The 18667-nt window shown below is 32.0% G+C and overlaps 1 protein-coding gene and 2 pseudogenes across 1 annotated transcript; 2 read left to right on the top strand and 1 right to left on the bottom strand.

Moving 5' to 3' along the window:
* Positions 1 to 918: 918 nt before the first annotated feature.
* Positions 919 to 6957, bottom strand: LOC120129774 (annotated as a pseudogene).
* Positions 6958 to 8444: 1487 nt separating this feature from the next.
* Positions 8445 to 13222, top strand: LOC120129662 (cell number regulator 6-like). Its single transcript, XM_039147114.1, has 4 exons — positions 8445 to 8552; positions 10312 to 10426; positions 11270 to 11538; positions 12950 to 13222. The coding sequence occupies exons 1-4, from the start codon at positions 8445 to 8447 to the stop codon at positions 13220 to 13222; spliced, it is 765 nt and encodes a 254-aa protein (XP_039003045.1).
* A 2141-nt stretch (positions 13223 to 15363) lies between these two features.
* LOC120129773 lies at positions 15364 to 16127 on the top strand (annotated as a pseudogene).
* Positions 16128 to 18667: the final 2540 nt, after the last annotated feature.

Genomic DNA, 18667 nt, shown 5'->3' with positions numbered 1-18667 from the left:
TATTACAACAGGCTCATCCAGGACAGTCTGTCCATACAAATCAGGTCTTGAATAAGATTTTCACAAATTTTAAACAATCTAACACGACCCAAATTGATATTTAATAACAAATGTTTATTTAATGTTAATTTAATCTATAAAATATATAAATGTTAACATGAAAATATAAGGCAGGGCTAGGATTAGGCGGGGTAGACAAATCCATACCATGCTGAAGCCACTGCTTGTTATGTTTCAAATGCAATGCTTTAATTGAATGCAGCACTTGGCAAATTCCTTTGTAAATTGTGTGATGTATTTTGCACCACAGCTAGAACACAAATACTACACAAGACCCAAACGGGAGGAGGAAGAGGAGATGAATTGATAAAAATCATCAACATATCAAAATTTATATAAATATAAAAAATCACAAACATGACTACACCCAAAATCGATACACAAACATGACACTGATACATGAATCGATATGTCTACACGAAGTCACATGATTGAATCAGTCCCATTAGTTCCTTCCCTTGAGAAACACTAGCAAAATCAAACTCACTCATTTCAAAGAAAACCTTATAATGATGCTATTATAAGTGCTCTCTTTCCTCACCACAACAAATAAAAAGAAACTTATCCACACAAAAAAAACAAATAAAAAGAATACAAGAGTAAATTAGTTTCCTTCAACATGTTACAAACATAACCTATCATTAAAACCGAAAATTAAGGAGAAAAAATAGAAACAACAAATAATACTAACAACTCTATTAAAATCTGTGCAGGCCAAAAACTTGAGTCAGCAGAGTACAGAATTTGATCAATTCTGAATAATCTGCGAACATCATGAAATACTGTATAACTTATGTCCAATCAACTTGGAACCAAACATGCAAATGCTGTGATTTGCACTGACTAAACATGGATTCCTGTCTGGATTCCTTTCCAACAACTCTCTAATATAACAATACATGGAACCTGTGAGTGTTCATGTCTCTCGGCGGTGCAAGCCCATGGAAGATGCAGGCCAAATCCCATGGACTAGCAGTCGTGATGAGAGCTCTGATGTCAGATATAAACAGGTTCAACATCATTGGCACTGAAGCTTGCAGCACACACCGGACACTTGTGGTGACGGCTTTCGGTGATTTTCTGTACACAAGGGTTGCAGAAGAGATGGTAGCATTTTGTAATAACAACCTGGAGAAAGGACAAAACATCTATAAGAAAATTGGGAGATAGACGGGGAAGTTTCCATATATTTGGAGGATCGTACCCCACACCTTATATAACACAGAAGCATGCATCCTATCCAATTGTCAGCATAAATGAGAACAAAAGCTCAAACTACAACAAGGGCCTAATTGGAATGCCATATTGAAATACTAATTCAGAATTGCACATTTGCCTCTTTCGCTCTGTCAAGACAGATACTGCACTTCAGTATTTCTCTATACTCTCTAAGTTCTTGTTGAAGCTTTTCAAGTTTTCAACCACTGAGTTGCCTTCTGTTTTCGCTCGAAGATGTATTACCTTTCTTCTCACCATTTCCAATTCTTCCTCGATTCTTTTCTTGTTAAACCTAATAAACGAATGACGTGCAGAAAAACAGACATGAGTTCACCCTATGCATTAAGACAAAATGGAAACATATAGGACTAATAAATTCAGTCACCTTTCTCTCTCTATTTCAATCTGCACTTCCACTAATGTCGCTCTACTTTTCTCAATCTTCGATTGAGATTCCTCCAGTGACTCCCTTGCTTGATGAGATGATCTTCTAGTATCCTACAATCGCTTTTGCGTAGTTTCCAACAAAACTGACTTTTGAAATCTTCTCCAAATTTGTGAACCTGGTCTGAGCAGAACCTCATCTGCAAAAGGAAATGCTCAAGACTACAATGGCTTTAGAAGTTTATTTCATACAACTTAACACATTCATTATCATACCTGATCCTCAATTCTCCCAGCTTTCTTATTGTAAAAATCAAGGGATGCACTGGCTTGCTGAATCTCCTCCATGGTATGTTTCTCCAATAGTAGTGTGTCTTGAAGCTGTTTTGCCCTCAAACCTTCTAAAACAAGCTGTAAAGGACCATTAAAGCAAAATCAAGTACTAGGAGCAAATATATAAGTCTATGCAGAAGACCATGGATGCTCTTCAAGAACAAGTTCTCTACATGAAGGTAAATGTCAAGAAATAGAATAAAGAATGCAGACGCCCCAAGTCCTTTACAAGAATAGGTTAAAACAAAACCACAGATATTAACCAGATAAGAAAGTTCATCGGTCTTTAATACCATCGTTCTAGCAAATTTCAGTGATGTTTAGGCTGATTAAAACCATGGCCCTGTTATAGTTGGAGGGTTAGGCTACTAAAAAAAATATCAATCCCTGCTACAAAATAGATGGAATCTCAATAAAATTTTACATAAACGAATGAGCAGATTACTGGCAGAGGAGAATATATATGAATCTTCATATCAACAATTAACACCCAAATGAAGACCAAGCACCATACACACCTAAACATGTTCTATCTTCTTATGTCATTAACTCAAGCGAAATAATGCATTCCTAATTGTTAGTTTCCCGTGTTAGTTTGCAAGTGAAGATTTCTATTCCATGAGCAAACATCTTTTGCTTGGTTATGCAAACATACACCAAATAAAATCAACTCTAATGGGATCTCCAAATATCATACACCAAATAATTGATCACCTTGATGTTATAGTCGTCTCTTTCTGTAATTTGCTGCAATCGCTGCTGGTTTTGTGTTTGCATGTCATCATATGCCTGCCCAATCGACTGAGGGAAAGCCAAACTAACAGCTATATCAAAAACTCATGATAAGTAAGCCTCATTTTCTTCATTTTTGGATTTCAAAGCACCTGAAACAACACTAGAATTAACACTTTTCACTTGCTTCTCATAAACCCGTTGTTTAATAAATGAAGGTAGCAACAACATGAAAACCAGGTTCCCAATACATCTACATTCTGGTTAATGGGAATTTCAACAGAATATTGTTTGTGGAATTGTCTAGAGTCTAGACACAAGAAATAGAGATTTGCCTAATGTTGATATAACAATTGCTGCAAAATGAATTTAGACAACATCCCCGTCCTAAAGAAAAGGTATGTAGAAATAAGAAACTTAAATTGGTGACATCATATTGTGGAATTAATAGGATCTGGTAGTATATATAATAAAAAAATGAAAAGGGTAAAATTTAACCTGTTAGACGCCTCCAGTTTGTGTCGCAATTCAGCAATTTCAGCTTCGGCAGCAGCTAACCTTTGCTGGGACATTGCTTCAGCTTCGTTAGCTGTCTTAACACGCAATTCCAAATTATGCTCATCAAGTCGGGATTTCAAACTTTGAACATGAGCCCATGCCTTGTATTCTGAATCTTTCACTTCCAAAATATCTCTGCAATCACAGAAAAACAAAATGTAAGAATCTGGAACTACGCATCAAGAAGAACCAAATCAAGGCTAGCAAGATCTGCACTTCGATTATAGCACAATATAACCAAAGGTAGTATATCAGAACCGGTGATAACATAAGATATGCTGACATTCTCCTGCACCTCAGCTGCTAATAATTTCCAGTAAAGAAGAAACAAACGCTTAGTCTAACTCCAAGAAGCACTGAAGGGAGGAATTTTGTGAAAGATTTCTCAAAGATTGCTCTTCTGACCAGAATATTCTATGGAAAATAAATTCGAATTCAACATATCCAATCAGATTGCAGAAGTTACAAAAGAATGCATCTTGTATTAGATAATCGGACCTTGAATCGGTAAACTCACGTATATACATATCCAACATCAATTTCATCTCCATGTCACTGTCCTTCAAATCCTGGACCTAACAAATGAAAATCAAAATAATATCTAAACAATATATTTTCCTACTCGGAGAAAAAAAAGGCTTAATAAAAGATGGATAAGCAAAAGAAAGAGGATCTTTAAGGTCTTTAAGCAATAGAGGGAATAACCAGACAACTTATATAAGTACAAACCTTCCTATCAAGAATGCTGGAAAGAGATTGCACGTCAGCCCGGAGAGAATGAATATCCGCAACAGCCTCTTTGTACTTGCCTAATTGGCTCTGGATCGAACTCATTGCCTCCGGAAATGAAGAAAGCAGGTTTTTAAAGTCCGCAATTATTTCCTTTCTTCCTGGAATTTAAATGTATATTAAACTGATTTTCTGCAAAAGAATAGCGATAAGATGAAAACAATAGATATGTTCCTACCTGGTTCTCTAGATGCCTCTTCCAGCTTAGCTTCAATCCTCTTTCTTTCATCAATTTGTCGCTTTATCTCTGCCCCAAGATAATAAGCTTGAGAATTAGAAACTGCCAAAGATCTCTGAAAAACACCAGCTATATCATTCTTTACATTCAACTCTTTTTCTCTCCAAGCCAGGTTATCTTTTTCAACCTAAAAATTTTAGTAGGGAAGATATAGTTAGCATTGGAATTGAAAGTCCTCCACAAAATTACAGAAAAAGGCATAAATGAGACTACCGACCAGTAACAACCTGTAGTTTCTCAAATAAATCTTGATAACAGAAGACTTCTGACTTTGACTTTTCAAGTTGATCTCTCGCCAAAAGGAATGCTTGGGAAGAAGAAATACACTTTCACTCTTCAACTTGTTCTGTTAATGAGAAACCCCCATTCAACATATATGACGAAGTAGAACGGAAAGTCGGAAATAAAGGAAAATGAAAACTAAAACAATAACTTAAAAAAGGCAAACCTGCAAATTCGATAACTGCTGTAATATTTGTATTCTTTCTTCATGAAGACTTTTTAGCCCTGTCAGTCGAGAAGATGCTTGTTCCTGTGCAACTCAAATAGATCATTGCATCAACTTTTAGATTTAGAAATTTCACAATATAACTAGAAGGAAAAAGGAATTACTGTCAGCTCTTTTAGGGAAGACTCCATTTCATGCAGATCTCTATGCTTATCTTTGACTTTATCACCAGAAATGGTCTTACTGCCTAGTTTCAAGATAGGGAAAAATGCCCCGTTCGTTGCATCTTTTTCTGCTTTAATAGCTGCCAATTTGCAGTTACTTTCCTGCAGTTCTGCAACTGCACTCTCGAATTCACCTTCAAACAAGAAGAAAGCAAACAGAGCCAATCAAACTTGCAGATATCTTAATTACATTTCCTACCTTGATAATTAACTTGCATTTGAACCACAGCCAAGGGTCAGCACCCATTGATTTACATAAATTTACAAGTAGTTTTTATCAAATGAAGCAAGCAGCTTTTGTAAGTCGAAAGAATCGTGTGCATTACATAAATTTACATGAATTTGCATGTGTGTATACTGATTTTTGTTTTCTACCACACACATGCAAGTTTATTTTATCATAAAAATATTATGAACATCTATGCACGCCAAATCTGCTTAGGCGGTAACTTATAAATGTGACATCTAGGCAACTGATAATGTAGTCACCACTTTTTAATCTAGGCAAAAGCACAAGTCTGATAACATATAGAAATTACCTTTCAGACATTTAAGCTCAGCTTTATTTTTTGCATCAGTATCTCTATGGTGCTGCAGTTCTCTAGCGAAAGATCTGTGTTTCAAATGAAATCAGATATTGCGATTCTCAAATTTTTAACTTCCGATTCCAGTTCTGCCAGGTGCCTGCATGAGCCTAGCTAAATAGACATGCATACAGTTAACTAAGCAGTAACCCCAGTAAAAAGTAAAAAACAAAAAAGGGAAACGTTACTTTTTACATACCATCATTCTGAAGCTCTTTCTGAACCGCGGCATATAACCCATCCTTCAAGCACCACAGGTTATCGATGGAAACTATTATATTGTGTAAAATGTACCTAGTCTTTTCAGAAGCAGTATTTTCTCTATCTTCTGTAATCTGCTCGGGGCAATTATTGGAATAGGAACTTTCAGTTGCACTTGTCTCCATAAGTCGGCTAAGAAAATCATCCTCAGTAAGAAATGGAGGTCCGCCTACATGGCAAAGCAAAAGCCTTCTTAGCCAGTATACTTGAAAAACAGTTAAAAACTAAAAAGAGGCAATGGAAGAATTATATAAAACTCCTAGAAATCAGAACTGCCAAATTTAGCTCAACCTTGGAAGTTATAAGAAAGAAAGTATTGTCCCTGGAAATATGTTACATTTCATCAAAAGGGGCTACAGCAACAATAACTAAAGACCAAAGCATGGCAGAAGATTCTCAACTTTTGCATTTGGTGTACATCCAACATCCTGTCCACTAGACTTTCTTCTGTAGGTGGAACTTGATTCCAAGTCAGTAATCAGCTATTGTAAAAGAAATAATGTCAATTTCCCATCAAGCAGTTTACTAAACAAAACCTAGAAGGTATAAAATATGATTCCAGTCTTTTCATAAACAGCAGAAAATGCATAAAATTGTTTAACGGTTAAACAGGGACTTACTGCTTCCCAAGATTTATTCACCGCTTTCAATATAGAACCGTATGGCTTTTGTTTCTCCTTCAGTTGAATGAACTTGGTCTCAAGAGTAGAATACTCGACCTTCTGAGCCTCTAACTTTTGTACAAGCTTTTGATTCTGAATATTTTTAAAAGTTCTCTTTAAGTCCCAATTTTTTGAATTTTAATTTAAGCTTTTAATATTTTCAAAAAAAAAATTTAATTAGATACCCCAATTTGCTTTAGTTAAGATATGTCATCGGGTGATATATGTGTTGGTTAATTAATAAATATATGAGTTGTTTTGTTAAAAGGTTGATTCAATTTAAATAGGGTAAATTATGTATCGAGTATCTAAACTATCAGTTTTAATCTGTTTTAGTACCTAAACTTTTAATTTTTTTTCAAAATCATACCTTATGTTTAGTTTTTGTTTCATTTTAATACCCCGTAACTAAAAATTTAACGAAACTTTTGCATGTGACGTTTTATGGGTAAATTACATCATTCATCCATTAATTATCTTCTCACTCCTATTCAAAGTTTAAAAAATTTCAATTTAAATTCTCAACTTTCAAATTGCTCATGTTTTAATCACTCTAATTATTTTATTAATAATATTTTGTGACATGATATTATTTTATTAATAGATAATTAAAATAAAAAAAATTTGAAAGTTAGAGTGATTAAATTAGGAGTATTTTGAAAGTTAAGTAATTAAATTAAAAAAAATAAACTTCAATGACCAAAATAGGAGTGAGAAGATAGTTAAGGGATGAATGATGTAATTTACCCATAAAATATTATCAAGTTGTAACAATTTTGTTAAGTTTTTAATGGTGGGTACTAAAATGAAACAAAAACTAAACATTAGGTATGATTTTAAAAAGTTAAAAGTTTAGATACTAAAATAGATCAAAATTGATAGCTTACATATTAAACGTATAATTTACTCATTTGAATAACCAGTATATGTAAGAGTAATCTACATAAATGATCAGTGATATTTAAGTAATTTTTTCTTTGTTTACTAATATTTCAAAAGTAATAATTTGGTCATTGACGATCTCAATTCATAACAAATGTGTCACTCGTGATTACTAAAAGTAACATAATACTAATGTAGAGCTTTATAGAATGATTTCTTAGCAGCTTGGAGAGCTTAACAATCTTGCAACATAAACATTTTATCTTCCATGACTTCTTTTGTTAGCATCTTATTTATGTACTTGAGCATTTAGATGGTAAAAGGATTTTATCTAGGGTGTTATTTTGACTCAAACAGGTGAACTAAGGTTCAGACTCTCTTTAAATTCATTAATATGATCAGTTAACACGATTGTTTTGCGTGATCAAACGGTGTCTGGTCAATCAGTTTGATATGTCACATCAATATTTTGTTACCCCTAATAATGATTATTAACCGTAAGTGATCAATTTGTTATAAATGCAATAACATTATTGATCAAATCGTTAGTGGGGAAAAGGAAATTTCACTCAAACATCAGTGACCATTTATATAGTTTATCTTATATATAATATTTGTTCAATTATTTGACAATGAGCGTTTAAACATCCTGGCATATTTCGTGTTCAAACCTAAAATTTTAATAGAACATTATTTAACTACTGAGGTCGTTTGGTTCATATATGAACAATTGGTTTGATGTATACTACGCTAAATTCGGATTTGATTCCTAGACAAACTACCTCTTTTGTGAAACCGTAAACCCCTCATTTTTCTACAGGAAAAGAAGAAATTGCTATAAATAGAAGAAAATTAACTAATTCCTATTGAAAAAACGATGTTCAGATTCAGACAAGCTTCCATGCTTCACTTTTAGTTTTTTCTTCTTCTTCTTCTTCACTTTCAGGAGCATTGCCGCCGGAAACAATGGTTTTTTTTTTAGCAATTGATTTCTATGTTTTTTTGGGTCATCTGTTACTTAGAATATTGGTAAGAAAACATGTGTTTTTGTTGTTGTTGGAATGATTACAGATGGATCCGAGCAATGGGCCTTCACATTACGTGAGGCTTGGAAGAGAGAAAGATCCCGTCGAAGACATCACCCCCGGCGAACTCAATCAGCCTGTCACTGTTCCTCAGGTAGTTGCTATATATATACACTTTTTTTTTTGTCTTAATCATCATTATTGATGGAAAATTATAATAGTGATATTCATCCGTTCTGATTTGAACGTAAAATCCTGATTAACGATTTCGATACACTAAAAAAAGGATATATGATACGAAGAGAAAAAAAAAGGTTCATAATTGATAGGATAGCTCCCTTCTCTAACAATGCATAGTGATTTATATATCGGACTTTAATATTGGTATAAACTTTGGTTATATGTTGATCAGTAGGATCAATGACGGATCCAATCTTAGGCCTACCTAGGTCATGGTCCTTCTATGCCTTAAAAAAGGGTAAATTATTTATTTTATGTTTCGTCATATAATTATTGTTTATTTTAAATCACACTTAATTTATGTTTTAATTCTGTTTTGGTCACTCATCTTTAAAAATTCAGCAGTAATATTAACGTGTCATAATAAAATAATGTCATATAATGATTGAAAAATAGTTAAACAAAAATGTCATATTAACATCGTTAATTTTTTTAATGGTGAGTGATCAAAATAGAACCAAAATGTAAAGTTAGCTATGATTTTTAAAAAAAAATAGTTGAGTGACCAAAACATAAATTAAGTAATTGATAGGTGACCAAATAGTTAGTTAACCCTAAATAAAAACATGTATAAATTATGTTAGAAAATTATTTTGTCCATTTTATTGTTTTTTTCTATTTAATCCATATATATAATTGTTATTATATTTTAAAAATATTAATATATAAATTATTTTAGATAAAAAATTTATTATGTTTATATAAACCCAATCTATAATTTTTTTCTGAATATGTCACTGGATAAGATAAATAATATTTTTTATATAATAAGAATTCATATGATTATTGGATTATGAGAATCTCAAAAATAATTTTTTTTATCTCTTTACATATGATTTTAGATTGGATCAAGATTTGATTTTTATTATTAGCAGGAACAGATATTGACAAAATAATTTAAGATTATATTTTAGAAAAAAATAAAAGTTTAAACTAAAATTCCAAAAGTTTTAAGAACATTTAAAATTAATGAAACTTAATTAAAAATGTTTGAAGAAATTATAATTTATTAAGAATTTTAAAAATTGGGTAAAGTACACAAATGGTCCCTTGACTATAGAGTATTGCTTTATTGAGTCACCTGACTATTAAAAGTTACAAAATGATCCCCCGACTATAAGACATTACCTTTTTAACTCTCTTGACTATTAAATGTTAGAAAATGGTCATTCGACTATTCATTTTCTTCCAAACTCATCCTTTTTCGTTAAAAAATTTGTGGTAGTTTGAGTTAGACGTTAACATGTTGACTGAGATATGATAGTTGTTTGAGATTCTGGGATTATATTATATCATATCTTAGTCAGCAGGTTAACATCCAACTCAAACTGCCATCAATATTTTAATGGAAAAGGACGAGTTTGGAACACCATGAATAGTCGATTGGTCATTTTGTAACTTTTAATAATCAAAAGACTTAAAAAAGTAACGTCTTATAGTCAGGAGATCATTTTGTAATTTTTAATAATCAAATGACTCAATAAAACAATACCCTATAGTTGGGGGACCTTGTGTACTTTAAAATTTTAAAGGGACTGGATTAAACAATATATAAATTGAAGGATCAAATGTTAATTTTCCAATATCTTAAGGTTTATCCCCTTTAACCCAATTACTTACGCTCTGAGTATTGATTTATCATTAACTAATTTGATTTTAATTAATTTTTATAGTTAATAGTTCATAGATGCTCAGAATGTGGGCAACCCTTACCTGAATCCTATGAACCACTTGCTGATGAAGACTGGACCACTGGCATTTTCGGGTGTCTCCAAGACACACAAAGCTGTAAGATTCCAATTATTCCCATTTTTCTCTCTTTATATATATTTTTAAATAAAAACAGATATTAATAATAGAAAATAAAAGATATTTATAGACAAAATAAGAAGGTAATCTCAGTCATCTATCTAGTGGAACTAAAGAGATACTAGTGAAGACAATGACCCCGTTAAAATTTAAAAATTATAATTTAGACCCTTAAATTTAAAAAAATAATTTAGCCCCTCTAATATTTTTAGAAACTCATATTAAACTTTAAATTGTCTCTCGTAAATTTTAAAAAATTTCATTAAGCTTATAAGGATTGCAAAAAATTTAGTTAGACCCTAATTTTTTGAAAAATGTAAACTAAACCTTTCAAAATGTTTAAATTTTTTAATTTAAACCTTCGAATTTTTTTAAAGTTTAAGTTGACCTCCCAAACTCTATCATCAAGTTCCACCACTGCATCTATATCCACTCATCCAACGATTCTAAAAGGATATAAAACTAAAAATTTTACACTTGACATAAATGGATCATAATCTCACACACACACACACACACACATATAATATATATATATATATATATATATATATATATATATATATATATAATATATATATATATATATATATATATATGTATATCACTTGAGTAATTTTTAAGGTTTGTATTTGATAAATTATCATATATTTAAAGGGTTGTTTGGATTATCGTATAAGATATTTGATCTCTATTTATTAAAAAAATTGAAATTAATAATGTCATGTAGTTTAATATTAGTGTATAAATTTATGTAACATCAATGCATTTTTTTTGGGTACATGTAACATCAACGCATTAAACATTAATGATCCTTCTTAGGTCGAATGGGTATGTTTTGTCCATGTGTGTTGTTCGGACAAAACGTGGAAACATTGAGAGAACACGTAGCGAGGAACGACGCATGCTTGTGCCATGCAGTGTGCGTGGAAGGAGGAATGGCGGCGGCGGCGGCGGCCACCCTCTTCTTCCACGGCATCGATCCACAAACTTCGTTCCTCATCTGCGAGACACTCCTATTTGCTTGGTGGCTGTGTGGGATCTACAATGGCTTGTTTCGTCAATCACTACAGAAGAAATATCATCTCAAGGTATTTTTTAGGGTAAATTACGCATTTAGTACCTAAATCATCAGTTGTGATCTGTTTTAGTACCTAAGCTTTTAATTTTTTCAAAACTATACATAAAGTTTAGTTTTTATTTCATTTTAGTATCCGTAATTAGAAACTTTAGTACCTCCGTTCAAAATTTAAGTTATGTTTCAAAAAATTGAAAGTTTAGGTACTAAAACGGGCCAAAACTAATAGTTTAGGCACTAAACGTGTTATGTTTTTAAGGACATGTACTAAAATGAAATGAAAATTAAATGTTAGGTATGATTTTAAAAATTTTAGTATTAAAATGAACCAAAAGTGATAGTTTAGGTACTACATACGTACTTTACCCTTTTATCCATGAAATGAGGGTTATAAGATAGTAGTCGACCGGTTCGATTTGAAAAATCAATTTAATCAATCAATTTCTTACGTTAATTGATTAATTGATTAATTTAGATCTTAACTAAGCTAACTGAACCGTCCCAATATGATTGGTTTAGTCATTAAATCAAACCCAAAAAAATTAAATTTTGGATCAATTTTAAATATCAAGTCTTAACCGTTTTCTAATATATTATTGTCACATTATACATTGTGATTCTGTCACGTGTAAATACTAGATCTAAAAAAATAGTATTTTCCCCCCTAAAAATATCATTTGACAACAATGTAATGTGACATGTGATATCAATTGATCCATCAATATAGTCAAAAGATTCGAATTGAAATTTTTTTAAAACATAAGTTTAACTGAATGCAAAACTATTCAAGAGCTTAATTATTTTTTCTTTCAAAATTTTGAGTTAGTGTTAGCTTATAAGTTTAATTTTTTTCTCAACAAATTAACTTTATTAAATATAATAAGTGTCTAAAATCGAATTATATGTATCGTTAAAAACTTTCCTAATCTTAATTAAAAGAAAATAGTACACATAATTAGAAATTAGGCTAGATATAAAGATCCAAAGCAAGTAAAAGACAAAATACTCTTTTTTCAATCAAATTGTAGTCATTATTATCTATCTTAACATCGAATGAACTTCAATCTTAAAATTATCGATACCACCACTAACATTTGACTAAATGGTAAATAGTAACTTTAACCATTATTTTTTAGAATATTTTGGCTCAAACATTTTATTTTAAGATAAAAGATCCTTATTTTGTAACATTTATTTTTTATTAACTAATGATTTCCATCCACAAAAGGACATTTTTATCCCAAAATAAAACATTGAAGTCAAAATACTATATAAAAACAAAAATAAAAGTGACTATAAAGTTAAACATTACGAATATTTTATTATTATTTTATAACTTCGAATCCTTTATACTATTTTTATTTGAAAATCTTAATCCTTTTACAACCGGTTGCATGTGTGCGCGCATGCATTGTTGTATACAGGACTCGCCATGCGATCCTTGCCTTGTTCACTGCTGCTTGCATTGGTGTGCATTGTGTCAAGAACATCGAGAGATGAAGAACCATATAAACGATGACACCGAAATGCCGATCACCATTATTAAGCCTCCTCCGGTTCAAGAAATGAACATGGCCGCCGATGAAGATAATCGAAAAGATGATCGACCAACCGCTTCATCTTCGTCGCCCAAGGCCAAGTCTCCATCGACGGCGAAGAATCAACAAATTGCAGAGTTGGAGATACAATCACTCTAGTATTTTTCTCTTTATTCTCTTGTAAGCATTGAATTCATTGATTAAGGACATGGATATTTTTTAAGTATATTTTTGGTAGAAAATACTTGTAGAGACTATTTTTTAATTATCTCTTTTCATTAAAATAAAAATCTATTATCTCAATATGATTTTAAATAAAAAAAATATTGTAAATACTAATAATGTTTTATGTTAAAAAAGATACTAATAGTATTCGGATGAGAAATTTCGAGGAAATTTATTTTTATAAAAAAAATTAAAATCTTAAAACTTAAAAATTTCGAGGAAATTTATTTTTATCAAAATTTACTAATAATGATTACCAACAACTAGTTGGTCTAGTGGAATGAGACATTATGTCCCTTAAGCAAAGATTAAGGTTTTAAATCCTAATGTTTGCGAATGAAATAAATTAAATATGTATGAATATAAATGGCTCATGTATAAAATGAGTGCAAAGGTAAAATGAAAATGCTTATGATATATAATGCCTAATATAATAATATTATTGTAACAAATTGAATTTTTTTAGATGATGTTAGAGCGTTAACCTGAGTATTGGGGATTATGTTACTTCATGATTTTCATGGCACATTTGTTAGGTTTGTGCATGTTGGGTGTTGTTATGTAAAATATGTTGTAATAAAATTTATTAAAATAATCCTTACCTCATAAGACTTAGAAAATGATGGAGGATTGTCTGACGAAGGACTCTCTTATGGAGGATTGTGTGACGAAAGATACTATCGAAAGACAACTTAACCCTAGTCGTTCTCTCCCTCCCCCTTTGCCCTTTTTTTCCTTTACAATTTGTGTCATTTTTATAGATCAAATCAATTTTTTATTCTTTAATTTTGTTTAGTCGACGGCGATACCAGTTTTGATGTTGGTTGTCGATCGTCGGTTGTATTTTCTCTTTGTTTTTTTTAATTTTTTAATAAGAACAATTATGTCTTTGTAACACGTTTATCTCTGCCTTTTGGTAGTTTTCGGTTGTTTTACCATTATTTTCATATCTTTTTTTATCTCAGGGTTGAATTTGACATCACCACAATTTATCAAGATAGTGTTAATTTGTTATCATGTTGATATTCTCTGTTTTGGACCCTCAGTTTGATTTGGATACTCGTTTTGGTTCATTGAGAGTTTTCTCACGTCGCTTGACTCTGATTTACAATTTATCGATGGTCTTTCAATAGTTTCATCCATTTTGTGATTCATTTGCTGATGCAGTTAGAATTGTTTGTATATTTATTTTGTTCGAGCATTTTGGTTAGATTTTTTAACATTTTCATTCTTTGGTTCTTATATAATTTACGTGACTAGTTTTTCTGTATATAATTATAAGAAAATATCCTAATTATAATTTAGTTTACATTTACTGTTATGCTTGTAAATCTTTATTGTAATTCTAGATTTTTTTTTTTTAATAAAACTAGCGCATTATGTAAAAAATAGAAAAAAAAAAGTTATATGTGATCACATTACGCTTTATTATTAGTAAATTTACAAGTAGACCACTAGATAAATATTAATAATCAGTTCATGTGCTTGGGCAATGTCGGGATATGATTGTAATAATTGTTTTTTTGTTAAAGTATACAAATGGTCACAAACTATAGGATATTATTTTATTGAGTTTATTAACTATTAAAAGTTGCAAAATGGTCCTTGAATTATAGCGAGTTGTTTTGTTGAGTCACTCGACTATTAAAAGTTATAAAATGACAGTCGACTATTCATTATGTTCCAAACTCGTCATTTTCCATTAAAAATTAACAGTCGTCTGAGTTGGACGTTAACATATTGACTGTGATATGCTAATCCTTTTAAATTTTGAAATTAGATTTTATCATATCTCAGTCAACAAGTTAGCGTACAGCTCAAACTGCCGTCACTTTTTAACGAAAAAGGACGAACATAATGAATAGTCAGATGATCATTTTGTAACTTTTAATAGTCAAGAGACTCAACAAACATTACAACAAAATAGGTTTTTAGCGGTGTTTTTTTAGTCATATAGCAACGTTTTTAAGCGTCGTTAAAAACATTTGTGGCGAAAAAAACGCCACCAAATGCACCGTTAAAACCAATGCCGTAAAAGTAGCGTCATTTTCCGTCTACAAACGCCGCTAAAGGTTATGAGTTTTAGTGGCGTTGTTTTCATAAATGCCGAGGCGGAGGAGTCTTGTGCTTCGACTAGTAAAGAAGAGGATACCAAAAGGAATACAATGAATTTTGTCGCTCCTATTGCATGTAGGGTACCGATAGAGAAACCTAAGGGCCTTGCCAAAGGGGTATTCTAGTGCAAAGCATGCAAGAAAGTGTTCAATTCGCATCAAGCATTGGGAGGACATAGGGCTAGCCATAAGAAAGTTAAGGGATGCTTCGCGGCCCAGCTCGATCACATTGATAACGCTCAACTCGACGAAGACCACGAAGAAATCCTCCCGACAAAATCGACATCCACTTCCCAATTCGGTCAAGGAACAAGCACTCCATCACCGGCCTAGACGTCGAAAAAGAAACCGAAAGTACACGAATGTTCGATATGTCGTCGGGTTTTTAGGTCCGGACAAGCATTGGGGGACACAAAATGTGTCATTGGGTCACATCAAATTCATCCGGTACACCATTTCTGGCCAAGTTCCATAGGTTTCAAGATCATCAAACCAAGCACATGCACCAAAAACCGAAACTCATCGATCACAACTCTAATCAATTGCTCGATCTTAATCTCCTTGCTTCGACCAATCTCGATCTCGCACGGCAGAACCACGCAGACCCATATCGACAGCCATGGATAAGGATCGAACCCAAAGAAAAGGCCGCCATTGACAATGATCTTAGTAGTTCATTACAAAACGCAGATGATGAAGCTGACAGTAAGGTGAAGTTAGCATAACTAAGTGGAAGTTCTTCATCTCCATGGCTGCAAGTTGGGATTGGTTCAACAACTAATGTTGGTTCTAACCCTTTAAAAAAACATCATGACAAATATTGTTATTCATATTTTTATTTCAATCTTTTAGAAAACATATATAATTTGTATTTATATATATATTTAAAAGTAACTGTAATTACAAAATAAAACATGATTTTTTTATGTTGACAAGTAATAGATACCACATATCATGTATTTGTATCATGTTCCTGTATTAATATGGATAGTAGTATGAATTTATAAGTTTAATGTTACGTGAAACCTATCAAATGACCTCAATAATTAAGAGGATTGTTGTTATCCCTAAAGGTTCTAAGAGCAATTTTATATATATTATTGATAGTTAAAAAAATTCTTATTCTCTTAATAGATCATAATTAAATACAACAATGGATCGTTTAAAGCCTTGAATATAAACATTTATTTTCTCATTGTGGAAAACCTTACTACAAATAAATATTTTGTAAAAGTAATAGATAATTATTTGATAGGTTAGGATTAAGTTTTTTTTCCCTAATCGACCTTTTTTATATATATAAAGGTGGTTATAAAGTAATATCCATTCTATGAACGCTCAATTAACCTTGCTGTGGTTATTAATGTTTGAACCTCAGATCTCTAAGAATAAAAATTATTACTTTAGCCATTGAAATAATTTGATTTGTGCTTCCCATAAACAGATTCGTTTATAAGATTTTAGTGACATGTGAGTGAACATAAAAATTAGATCCCTAATAATAAGTATCGAAAAATTGAATCTTAAGAATAAGCATAACTAAATAAATTTTATTTATAAATTATTTTTTTATTATATTTAATAAATTATCTAATAAATACATCAAATTATAAATAGAAATCGTCAAGAAATTTTAGGACGACTTATGTTAGATTTTAACCTACTCCATCTTATCAAAAAATAATAAAAGAATAATTAAGTGAAAAATAAAAAATATCATATTAGCATTGCCATTAATTTTTTTAATGGTGGGTAACAGAAAAAGACCAAATATAACTTGAAGTAGGGGTGTGCATTATCGAATATCAGATATTATCCGATCCGAATTTTTGGATATCCGAAAATTTCGGATACCTAAAATAATGATATGTATCCGAACTGAAAAAATCGGATATCCGAAATTTCGGATCAGATATCCGAAATTTCGGATCAGATATCCGAAATATCCGGATCCGAATCCGTTTTTTTTTTTTGCAAAAAAATCAAAAAAAAAATTAATAAAAATTAAAATATTCATATTTAGTAATTATATTATGACACACTGAAGAGCTTCTGGACCGGAGTGGAACCCGGTATAAGCTTCGTTCACGTTTCTCACCCTCCTTTTCTCGGGGGGTAAAGTAGCGATTCAGTTTGTCCATTGTCGTCAAAGTTAGTTTTCGACATTTTGTCTGCACGAGCTCTGCGAACAGCATTCTGAATCCGTCGCTCGTGCTCTTTAAGCATTTCCTCAAGGTTCCCTCCACAAGGCAACAATGGTCCGGAAGAATGGATTCGGTTATTCATGGAAACGTAACCCTAGATTCACAGACAAGATAAGTGTTAGTAACTCCAGACAGTTGAAACTGATAGATTTTGTTGTCCATTATGCCATGAATACCGTAAAAGCAATTGTTGCAAACTATCACATGGAATCAGTTTTCACAAGAATGGATATCGAATCTATCACTAAACGAAAAGAAAAAGGATTCTTGGCCAAAAAAAATTCGGGTTTTCGGATAATCTGAAAATGGAATTTTATCGATCCGTATCCGATCCGATTATCCGGAAAAATTTTCGAATATCCGATCCGAACTATCCAAAAATTGAAAAACGGATCGGATCATGTTTTTTTACACACCCCTGACTTGAAGTATGATTTTGAAAAGAATAATAATTAAACAATCAAAATAGAAATAAAATAATAAGTGAGTGACTTAGGAGCATTCCGGAGGACCAAAGAGTTTTCATAGGGGGAGACTTCAATGGCCATATAGGTAGTGCAATCGACGGGTATGACAGTGTTCATGGGGGTTTCAGTTTTGGTAGTAGGAACGAGGAGGGGCGTATGTTGCTTGAATTTGCTACTGCACACGATATGGTGGTTACAAACTCCTTTAACAAGAGAGATGTGAACTTGATTACGTTCCATAGCGGGGGACATTGTACCCAAATCGACTACATCCTGGTTCAAAATCGGGATCGATGGGCTTGCATTGACTGTAAGGTGTTCCCTGAAGAGGCATGTGCATCACAACACAAATTGTTGGTTTTGGTGTTCCGCGTACGCCACAGGCGGAGCACTTATAGGAGGGCTAAACTTGGTAAACCTAGGATCCTTTGGAAGAACTTACATGGAGAGACAACTGATGACTTTAGGAGTAAGATTTTGTCTCATACAGGTTTTGGAACTACAAACTCAAATAATGCAGACATGTTATGGAAAAATATGGCAAATTCCATCAGAGAGGTGGGCAAAACACCCTTGGGTTTCGACGGGAAGGTC

This window comes from Hibiscus syriacus, unplaced genomic scaffold (genome assembly GCF_006381635.1).
Source record: "Hibiscus syriacus cultivar Baekdansim isolate YM2019G1 unplaced genomic scaffold, ASM638163v2 tig00110503_pilon, whole genome shotgun sequence".
NCBI classification, from domain to species: domain Eukaryota; kingdom Viridiplantae; phylum Streptophyta; class Magnoliopsida; order Malvales; family Malvaceae; genus Hibiscus; species Hibiscus syriacus.
Note: the sequence above shows the minus strand (reverse complement) of the source record. Positions and strands in the feature narration are given on the sequence as shown.

Bases quoted from the DNA above. Each gene is read 5' to 3' on its own strand.
- LOC120129662 (XM_039147114.1), top strand. From the start codon at position 8,445: ATGGATCCGAGCAATGGGCCTTCACATTACGTGAGGCTTGGAAGAGAG. The intron at 8,553-10,311 runs GTAGTTGCTATA...TAATTTTTATAG, and splicing joins AGCCTGTCACTGTTCCTCAG to TTAATAGTTCATAGATGCTC. The intron at 10,427-11,269 runs GTAAGATTCCAA...GATCCTTCTTAG, and splicing joins TCTCCAAGACACACAAAGCT to GTCGAATGGGTATGTTTTGT.